The 11,581-nt window shown below is 39.1% G+C and overlaps 1 protein-coding gene across 1 annotated transcript; it reads right to left on the bottom strand.

Moving 5' to 3' along the window:
• Nucleotides 1–1,529: 1,529 nt before the first annotated feature.
• Nucleotides 1,530–11,219, bottom strand: bean1 (brain expressed, associated with NEDD4, 1). Its single transcript, XM_046840044.1, has 4 exons — nt 11,140–11,219; nt 9,703–9,856; nt 9,369–9,483; nt 1,530–1,824 (listed from the first exon to the last, which is right to left on the bottom strand). Exons 2-4 carry the CDS (start codon nt 9,845–9,847, stop codon nt 1,530–1,532), a joined length of 555 nt encoding a protein of 184 aa, XP_046696000.1. The 5' UTR covers nt 9,848–9,856; nt 11,140–11,219.
• Nucleotides 11,220–11,581: the final 362 nt, after the last annotated feature.

Genomic DNA, 11,581 nt, shown 5'->3' with positions numbered 1-11,581 from the left:
GAGGGCGCCACGCTGTCACATAGTCAGAACCATTAACCTGACCATATTACTGTTTACATCAGCAACTTCGTTTTAAAGTCAGCAATAAACACAATGAAAAATCAATTTTAACACAAATTTGTATTGTATTGTATTTTGTGGTCATTCTTAGATTATTTACAGATTATTGTATGGGTTTTAAACAATCACCATTATCAGGAAATAAAAGTTAAAAACATTGGAATAAATGGCCAATCTGAGCTTTAAAAGACAGAAACAAAAACTAGTACAAATAATTAATCAATAACGATATCAACAGCAACAACAATAATAATAATAATAATAATAATAATAATAATAATAATAATAATAATAAAAATTTGTACCGTTAGTTATTATTTAGTAGTAATTATTTTATTAATTTAATTATAGTTATTTCATTAATTGAAACCTGTGACACAGCAACAAGTTAGATAAGATACTGCCACATGATATTAAAGATAAAGGAAAACAACAATATATGTATTTGCATTGAATATTTTTTGTTGATGATGACTGAAGACAAATAGAAAATCAAACAATAGCTGAATTTCTATAAATATCTTTTAGTAAATTTTTCACATCAGGAAAGTACTAACATTTACTTTAAATGATGACAGTAGAAAGATTTCAAGTTTTATCAATTTAAATTGCTCTTTAAACTACAAATGAGCAAAAAAGGTACAAATAAAACAAAGTTTTGTACATTTGAAAATCACAGTCAGACTTAAAGCACTCTTGTGATTTTTATGCTTACAATATGTTTCATTGAATAATATAGTTAAAGTATAGTTATTTATTGTACCTTTAAATAACTATTATCACGTATGTGTTAAAAATTTAACACATTGTTGCTAAAGTTACAGAGCATGCATGAACTAATTATTGAATAAGGTAGCTAACATTACACTAAGGGGTTAAATAATTTTTATAATGTTTAAATAATGATTATAATGTTAGAATAATTTTTATAATATTAGAACTATGATGCATTTTCTTGCCTAGTCAGCATGGAACAACTAACTAGAAAAAATACTCTGCCAGCATAACGATGTAACATGATATCAGCACACAGAATTAGTTTCAAAATAATTTCGCAAGATGTTGGTAATCAGACATATGCATATAAATGAGAGGCCCTTTTATTTTAATTTCAATGCAAAAATGATTTTGCTAAGAAGCTACCTTATCTGTTTTACACATGTTTTTGTCTTTGCATTTTAGTTTTATGTCATGAAAACCACTTTGTGTTTCTGCTTAAATTGAACAACCACTCCACATTTTAATAATCTATCTTTAGAAAATTAATAGACAAAAATATATCTAAAAATAAATCTGTTAACAAATGTTTTTGTTGGAAAAATCTTTTTCTGATAAACTATTATCTGTATAGATTTACTACAAAAGTAATTATAGATATTTTAACACAAAGTATTTTATCTGAAACATGATAATTAGTCGTTAATTATATCTTTGGTTCTCAGTGTTGGAGCTGAACACAGTGTGTGTGTTTATTCAGTGATGTGTTTCGCATCTTCGTTGGGAATCAGTGGAATAGTTCGATTCAGTTGCTCCATCGCGGCCTCGTATGAAGGCAGTTCATCCAAAGACAAAACAAACACAGAAGAAACCTCCTGCAATCTGATAGAATGATGGGAAGCTACATGTGTATGTGCAGACCACCAGGAAGTAACTTCAGAATGCTCCTCTATGCAGGTGTGTATTTGTGAGATGTGTGAATACGGAGGCGGATCATCTGTAGGAGTGAATATTTGTGTTGCGTCTCGTCCCACACACTCATCATAACTGAAAGAATAGAAAAAAATATATATACAATTAATTAATTTCAATAAAATAAAATATTTACCAATTATAACAAATTAACATAACATTAACCATCATCCAATAATTATTTATTTGTTCATCTAATGAGAACACGGAAATAAACAAACAAGGAAATTAATTAAAACAGCTGTGAGACAGCAGCATTAGAAAAACAATCTGAAGGAGAAGTAATACAGAAGAACTTACAAGTGGGCTAATGGTAAGAATCAATGAACATACAAGGAAAGCTAAAATATTCACATACAAATGTATAACTGTAACTCTGCTGCCTGCCAAGAGAAGTGCAATCATAATGAAAATATTTATTTGTAGTTTTCCTGTACCCTCAATAACTGTTACACAACATCTAATTTATGGTTGCTATTCTAAAAAAGAAAAGGGGCTATCCAGACATAAGTGGAGCTGGAGGAATCAATAACCTGAGATATTTGAGGCCAATGGGAGGAATCATGTAATAAAAAATAAAAGGCTTATCTGGAGGAGTAAATATTTAGGGATAAATGTCCTGGCTGCACCAGGGTGTAGCTCCTGCTCTATACACAAAAATGCACCTCCTTCTGGAGGTTCAGAGTCCTGTGGGGTGACAGATCCGAGGACCATCATCTTTAATAGGAGGGCTTCAGCCAAGAAATCCTGACACAGGATTTTCTGGGGATTTTGCCAGGAAGGGACATTGTGCACCTGTTTATATGGTGCCTGCCCCACCCCGGTGCCCTAGGGACATGGTCCATTAACCCTGCCTTGTTCAGTGCTTAACGGCATGGCCAGCTCTAGCGAGCACCCTCCTCAGTTTCTGCCCAGTATCGTAGCAGACCCGTAGGACGCGCTGCCTCCTAGGAGGCCACTAGAGGTGCACCAGGGCGTAGCAGAGGTCAGTTTCAAGAGACTGATACCCTTAAGAGACAACCCTGCAGCATGGGAAGCTCTGCCAGATGTGTCTCGATGGGTCCAGCGTACTGTAGACAGAGGCTATATGATTCAGTTCGTGTCTCGTCACTCTAGTGGGACCTGAGCAGTCTCTGGTCATGGAACAAGGGGTAGACACTCTTCTGAGGAAGGAGGCCATTGAGGTGGCCCCTCCATCAGACAGAGAGTTCTACAGCCTGTACTTCATACTTCCCAAAAAGGAAGGGGGTAGTGTCCAATTCTAGATCTACATAAGCTAAACTGCTTACTACTGAAGCTTAAGTTCAAAATGCTGACCCTAAAGCAGGTCGTGTCTTACTTTAGATCCGAGGATTGGTTTGTCTCAATAGATCTAAAGGATGTATCAAGTCAAGTCAAGTCAAGTTTATTTCTATAGCGCTATTTACAACAGACATTGTTTCAAAGCAGCTTTACAGAAATCAACAGTCAAGGTGAATGGTGTGCATTTATCCCTGATGAGCAAGCCTGTGGCAAGGAAAAACTCCCTTAGATGTTATGAGGAAGAAACCTTGAAAGGAACCAGACTCAAAAAGGGGGAACCCATCCTCATTTTGGTGACATCAAGAGTGTGATCATAAATCTTTAAACAATACAGAACACTGGAGAGTGAGAACTAACATGAGCACTGGAGTGTAAAATTATAAGTAATGTTCTTTCTACAGTCTTAAACAGTCATTATGGTTATAAAACTAGGAGCTACTGAGCAACTCATAAAATAGCTCAACATTTGTGATCATGACAGATCCAACACCAGCTTCTCCATGCCAGAGCCTTTAAACACACCAGGAGGTCCAATGTCAACACTCCAAACATAAAGTGGGATCCAGCTGGCACTGGTACGTCTATGGGTGGTACAGGAAGTTTGGGAGTTCCGCATCTATTTCTTTAAAGGGAGATAATCTTCATGAGGTGGGACGTGACTGGAGCTGGCCAAACCTTAGGATGCCTCGGGATGGGGAGAGAAAGAGAAGCAGTGGAGAGAATCAGTGTGGCTGCTGTTCATGATATTAACAGCACAAGTTGATAATGTGCATTTGAGCAGATGTACTGGAGCACAAGTTTATGATATGTGATGTATGTTATGTGTAGGCTTTGCTAAAAAAGATACGTTTTTAATCTGTTCTTAAACTGGGAGAGTGTGTCTGAGCCCCAACACTGTCAGGAAGACTATTCCAAAGTTTAGAAGCTAAATGTGAGAATGATCTACCGCCTTTAGTGGACTTTGCTATTCTAGGAACTACTAGAAGTCCAGAGTTTTGGATCTCAAGAAGCGCGACGAATTATAGTGTGTTACAAGACAGAATAGATACATGGGAGCGAAACCATTTAGTGTTTTATAAGTAAGACGTAGTAGTTTGTAGTCGATTTGAAACTTAACAGGTAGCCAGTGTAGGGACGATAAGATTGGGGTTATATGATCATATTTCCTTGACCTTGTGAGAACTCTGGCTGCTGCATTCTAAACTAACTGAAGCTTGTTTATTAACGATGCAGGACATCCACCTAGTAATGCATTACAATAGTCTATTCTAGAGGTCATGAACGCATGGACGAGCTTCTCTGCATCAGATATAGATAACATTGTTCTTAGCTTAGAAATATTTCTAAGGTGAAAGAAGGCTGTTTTTGTAACTTGGTTGATATGAATTTTGAAAAACAAGTTGCTGTTTAAAATAACTCTCAGGTCTTTTACCATTGAACTAGTAGTTACAAAACATCCGTCTAAATGCAGGTTGAAATGCTGGAGCTTATGTGAACTGGTTTTTGGGCTGATGAGCAAATTTAATAGTAGAAAGTTATGGGTCATTCAGTGTTTTATTTCAATAATACACTTAGTTATGCGAGCTAATTGAGCTGTATCTCCTGGTTTTGATAAGATATATATCTGAGTATCATCAAGCTAATTCCATGCCTACTAATAATATTTCCTAAGGGAATCATGTATATGAAGAAAAGCAGGGGTCCTAGAACTGAACCTTGTGGCACGCCATAATTTACTAGCATTACCCTGGATAGCTCTCCATTTAAGTCTACAAAATAGTAACGATCCGGCAGGTAGGATTTAAACCAGCTTAATGCCTGTCCCTGAATGCCGATATAATTTTGTAAGCTATCTAGGAGGAGATCATTATCTATAGTGTTGAATGCAGCACTAAAATCTAGTAAAACTAACAGCAAGATAAAGCCTTGGTCTGAAGCTAAAAACAGGTCATTGGTGATTTTAACTAGAGCAGTTTCTGTTCTATGATGGGGCCTAAAACCTGACTGAAACTCTTCAAATATATGGTTCTCTTGTAAGTGGGAACATAACTGGGCAGCGACAATCTTTTTAAAATCTTAGACATAAATGGGAGATTTGAAATGGGTCTGTAATTTGATAGCGTGTTTGGATCCAAATTAGGTTTTTTAATGAGGGGCTTAATAACTGTTAACTTGAGGGATTTAGGGACATGACCTAAAGATAGTACAGAGTTACGATCCATCACGTAGGAGATATGTATCCATCCTCCCTTCCCACAGAAAGTTGCTGAGGTTTGCTTTCGGTTCCAAAGCTTACCAATACCGGGTCCTTCCATTCAGCCTTGCGTTCTCACCCTACACCTTCACAAAATGCATGAATGCGACTGAGGCTCGATGATTGGTTGATATTAGCTAAATCAGAGCTTTTGGCAGCCTGGCATCGAGATAGTTGTTCTTGTCTATATGAAGGAGCTGGCGCTAAGACTAAACGCCGAGGGGAGTATGCTTTCTCCAGTACAGAGATCCACCTTCTTAAGCGTGGGATTCAATCTTTATGCCGGCACAACTGTCTCCCACTCGGATCTTGAGGAGTGGGCTCTGTCTCACTTGGCACATCAACTGCCTGGAGATGCTAGCTGTGCTTCTGGTTGAAGCACTTTTTCCCAGACCTAAGGGACCGCCATGTGCTAGTCCGTACAGACAACACATAGGTGGTCTCCTATATCAACCATCAGGGGGGTCTGTGATTTCGCTCCCTATACAGGCTGGTGCATCAGATGCTCCTGTGGGCCCAGGGAAGACTGCTTTCCTTGAGGGCAGCTTACATCCCAGGGTACTTAAACCAGGGTCCAGATGGCCTTTCAAAGCAAGGGGTGTGAGGCCTGGGGAATGGAGGCTCCACCCAGAGGTGGTGGAGCAGACATGGAGGAAGTCTTTGCAGAGCACAAGTGGACAGTCTCCTCTGGTTTTCCCTCACTCACCCAGCCCCTCTTTGGTTGGACACCATGGTACAGACGTGGCCGAGCCTGTGCCTGTACGCCTTCCACCCATTGCGCTGCTCCTGGAAGTTCTGGAGAGAGTTTGATGGGACGGAGCCCATCTCCAGGTGTCCCCTCGATGGCCAGGGCAGACCATGGTTCTGGACCTTGTGGCCCTTTTTAAACAACCTTCTAGGGAGATTCTTCCAAGGAGGGATCTTCTCTCCCAGGCAGGGGTCACCCTGGCTGTGGCCCCTGAGGCACCAGAGTTCTTAGATACTGGTCTCTCTACTGAGGTAGTATAGACCATTACAGAGCTCCATCCATGAGGAGGTTGTACGCCGCTAAATGGTGCCTGATCTGTTTTTGGTGGGAGCATCACCAGTTGGACCCAGTTAACTGGGTGACCCAGAGTACCTGAGTGGGACTTGGCCATTTTTTGGAGGCCCTGTCTAAGCATCCCTTCGAACTCTTGGCCAATGTGGCCCTCAGGTTTCTGTCGGTCAAGACCACCTTTCTTCTCCTCCCTGAAGAGGGTCAAGGAACTTCACACTCTCTCTATGGCCCTGTCACTTCTGGGGACTCTAGGTTAAGTATGTAACCCAGGGTCCCTGAGGGAAAGAGATGCTGCATTTCCAAGCCACACTACTTGCGGCACTTCCTTCCCTTTCAGCTAGCGTTTGCTCCACCACATGGGCATTTTATAGCTTCCTGGTCGTGACGTAACCGGTGGGGTTGTTCGTTGGACAGATTACACATGATTCAGAGCATGGACAATGCAGAATCGTTCTCCCAAAGCATTGTAGACGCAGCGTCTTGTTCCCTCAGGGAACCTGGGTAACATACGTAACCTAGAGACGTTATTACACATTCGCCATGCCCATACTCAAATATTATAATATAAATGTTTTAATTTACTTTCTTTTTCATTTCTGTCTTGTCTTTATGTTAAAACACATTTTCATCTTCGCAGTTTTTTTTGTCCCTGATCATTTATTTTTCATGTGTAATGGTGAGTGTGTTTAGTATTATGGGTTGCATGTACAAGGAATTTGTCATGGTGTGCTGGTGCTATAGAAATATGGAAAACTAGTAAAAAAACCCTGTAAAATAGAATAACAAATAAAGATAAAGGTTTTAACTATACAGTTTGTAAGGGGATGTAAACTGAGGTATTATAGATTGAATGATGTAGAAAAAAACCTTGAACACATTATGTAAATAACAATAAAAATGGAAAAACTGTAACTAAGTCTTGAAATTATGTGTGTGTGTGTGTGTGTGTGTGTGTGTGTGTGTGTGTGTGTGTGTGTGAGCGCACTTTCTCCCTGTCGGAAGCTCTGGTTTATGTGCTCCACAGGTTTTCGGATCATATGTGCGGCCTGAGCTCAGAGTTCACCTCCACCATCTGTGGCGCACACACACACACACACACACACACACACACACACACACACACACACACACACACGCACACAAAACACTCACACACAAGCACACTCATTGGGGCCATGGGAGTGTATATCTGACCTGGCACTGTTGTACAAGCTCTCATCTGTGACTGGGATTAAGCCAAGATGCTATCTCACACACAAGCATACACATGCAGACACACATATAAATGTACATGTGAAGAATGAAAGAATGAAAAGTAAAAAAAAGAAGGAAGACTGGAATAAAAAAAATTAGTATGGTTTAAAGTAGTACCAGCAGTAGTAATAGTAGTAGTGTGTGTGTTTTGTGTGAGTTCTCTTTGTGTGTGTGTTCTGTGAGTGTGTTGGTCCTCCCTCACTTTGTGTGTGTGTGTGTGTGTGTGTGTGTGTGTGTGTGTGTGTGTGTGTGTTTTATAAATGGCATTATAAATGGCAGTGTTTCCTGCTGACAGAATAGATGGATACTCGGAGGGTTTGATCTAAATGGCAGCTCAGTTAATTATCCTGTTCAATAATTTATCCTGTTTGTCACCTCCTACTGAAATTTACAGGGTCAAAACATCCACATATGCCAAAACTCTTAAAACATAAAATAAAATGAAAGATAAACTCCACAGACAATGAAGAAAATGTACTGCTGCATTTAGTTCAACAAAAAAATAAAACTGGGGCAATTTTATGAGTAATTCCTACATCAGATAAACAAAACTGATAAAATTCATAAAATCTTTTAAACACATTGTTAATGCCATCACTTATTTACACATTTGTCTAATTAAGCATGGAGAGATTGGAGAGAAGGAGCAGTCAGTACCCTAGCAGGTAGCTATGTATGCCATGAAGCCTGAGAAGCATCAATATATTTGAGAACAACAGAAGCTCCAAAAAGGCAGCCTGTATAAGGAGTTCATACTCAGCAGAAAGAGATGCTGCAGTATGGAGAGGCAAGCCAGCCAGAAATATCCCAGGCTGGCTTTGATGTGTGAACTGTGAGGAAGTGGTTTATACTGCCGGTCCAGAAAGAGGTAAGAGCAAGGGTCCTGCTTGCAAACCAGATGGTAGGAGTGTATTAAAAAAAATGTCTACGGTAATCATCTCCTTCATCATCTTCCATCTTGCGGGCCATTGTCACGATACTATACAGTACTGTTAACTTTACAGTGCAGTGCAAAATGTCTATGAAGAAACAATAGCGTCACAACTGGACAAATAACAGTTCCAAATACTTGCATGAGACGCTCCTTCTACGAGGCAACGTGCGACTCTGCTTTCTGAGCATCGCTTGAGTCTCGTTCGTACTTGCCCATGAAAAATGCCTATATGGCGCAACATTATACAAAACACTCGCAACCTAATACAAAATGTATTCGAAATTAATGCTCATATTTCAATTTGCTCGTATTCAAAGTTACTCATAAGTTCTACTGTATACAAATTTAGTGTGGTAGAGGACATGACATTACAGAAGTGGACAGTAGAGGCTGTTTTGTCATACTGTTGGCCATTGGGAAGTTCTATATGGTTATGCCTTGCTGATCATGCCGAAGAATGAGTGGGATAATCCATAGAAAACAAGCTATTTGGACATAAGTCAAACGTGACTAATGCAAAAAGATTTCTTTCATTTTAAATAAAAAATAATAATTCTTCATTATTTTCACCTTTATACAATTTCAGATTTTTTCATTAAATCACAATAGAATCAAAGGCAGAACAACAAATTAATACCCGAACACCACCACTGTGACAGTAAGATACAAAGAAACACAAAATTCTCTTTTCTGAAAATTTTCAATATCAAAATCAATATCAATTTTATTTTTTATTTTTTACAATTTTATTTTTTTTGTTGGAATGCCTTGCAGGAGTGTGAGAAATTCTAACAAACAAACACACATACATAGAGCAAAGGTCAAAAGTCACTCACTGAGGTGGTGCATCAGGATAAAGGGCACTGATCTGTGGGATGGAGAGTGTCTCTGGGTACGAGTCAAAGTCAAATGCAGGAGGAAACTCATCCACACACTCCGACCTCAGCTCATCTGTCAAACATGCAAAAGAAAACCCATCTGTAGCTGTAAAAAAAAGAGACTTGTAAAAACTGTAACATCAGGTACATTTCTATCAATGGTGGGTTTCTAACAATGTTAGTTGGGCCATTGATCCAGAAACTTCTTTTTTTTTAATTCTGGCTGTTAGAGAATTGTTAGAGAAACACTGTGTTTAGAGTGTATCTGAAGTGTGTGTTTGTTAGAACTTACCATCTGTGTTGAGGTTTGAGTGTTTTTTCTTCCTTATACTGCCAATTATGATGATGATGAGGGAGAGGAAGAGCACCAGGCCAATGACAATGCCGGCCACCACCAACGGAGACACGAATACACACATAGTCACGGCAACAATCATGTGTAATTACTATACACACGCAGTGTGTGTGTGTGTGTGTAAAGAGAGAGAGAGAGAGAGAGAGAGAGAATGAGACAAACAAATCGATACAGAGACAGAAGTACAGGCAGACAGGACAGTAAGAAAGAATTGGGGGGGGACAAGACAAAGACAAAGACATACAGATTAATAGAGACCAAATGCAGAGACAGACAATGCAGCATTTAAACAGACAGAAAAAAGAGCCGGGTTAATTTGTTGTAAAGACTTCAATGTAAACGTGTGTGTGTGTTTGTGTGTGTGTGTGTGTGTGTGTGTGTGTGTGTGTGTGTGTGTGTGTGTTTGTGCAAGCCCAGTTTGCAGTAACCCTCTCAAATTAATTTATTTTAAGTATGAAAGGAAAAATCAAGGTTGAACTGTATTTCCTGGTACTGCCATCTTAATGCAAGAATTAAGTAAAATCTCAGAAATGAAAGTGAAGTTAATTTTTCAATAGCACATACATTTTTTTGCATACATCATCATGAAAGGGTTATCTATACATATATATTGAAAATATATTATTACATGGTTTATTTTGTTGTCAAACTGCTGATAAATAAAGACGGTCACAATTGTGACCGGTGGTATAACACAACATCTCCCCCATATGTGATTCTGTGTTATTCTGACTTAATCAGACTGACCAAAAGTCAGGTTTTAGATTTACTTGATGCTAATGATCCAGTTCCTGCAATTTACAATATAGCAGTGGTTCTAAAAACAGAAAAGGATGCAATTGAAAGTGAATGTAATAGCGATGCATCTGACATGGATTTTACTGGTGACTCGGGTCACCTACAATAAAGAATTTGGAATTCTACTGCAGAACTGTTTGGATCTGATCATTTTGAAGAGGTTGAACTAAACTTGTTCACAATCCGAACAAGAAGTATCGCAAAAATGCTCGAAGCTGCTTCATGTTTATTGTCATTTATAACAGCTATATAGAAGATATATAGCAGCTGCTACTGCCACCATACCAGTGACCATGGCAGAAGGCATCCCTGCTCAGCTGATTAAAAGAAACAATAAGAGTAGACATTTCATAAACTTAAAAAAAACAGCAAAAAGCCATTTGCCTGACTACATTGTGCAGCACACTTCTAAAAGCAACAAATGCAAATCTCTTAGATGGGTTTTCTAGCAATGTACCCAGCATCTCTGAGAGAGCTTACCATAGAAATGTCAAATCTCTACTCAGTTCGAAACAAAGACAAACCTCTTAATTTAATCATGGAGGAATTGCTGGTATTCTATTGTGTGCTTCATACCTCTGGATATTCTACTCCTCCACTACGACATTTGATCTGGTCACTGGTTGGTAATGTCCACATCAACAGCATCTCTACTGCTATGAGAAGAAACAGATTTGATGATAACCGCTTCCTTAAGGTGAGGCCAATATTTCAGGCGCTTAAAAGCTCATACAAAATTCTACCATTTAATAAGTGGCTGTCAGTTGATGGGAGCATGATTCCCTACTTTGGATCATTTGCAGTGGACAAATAGCGTTCAGGAGAAGACCTGCCAGCAGAGAGTTGCAGTAGTCAAGTCTTGTAATGACAAGAGACTGAACAAGCACCTGGGCAGCCTGTATGGACAGAAATGGTCGAATCCTTTGGATGTTATAGAGAAGAAATCGACAAGAACGAGCAACATTAGCGACATGTGGGAAGAAGGACAGTTCATTGTCCATAGTTACTCCAAGGTTAT

Source organism: Silurus meridionalis, chromosome 26 (assembly GCF_014805685.1).
Source record: "Silurus meridionalis isolate SWU-2019-XX chromosome 26, ASM1480568v1, whole genome shotgun sequence".
Classification (NCBI taxonomy): domain Eukaryota; kingdom Metazoa; phylum Chordata; class Actinopteri; order Siluriformes; family Siluridae; genus Silurus; species Silurus meridionalis.
This window is presented reverse-complemented; position numbering and strand designations above follow the sequence as displayed.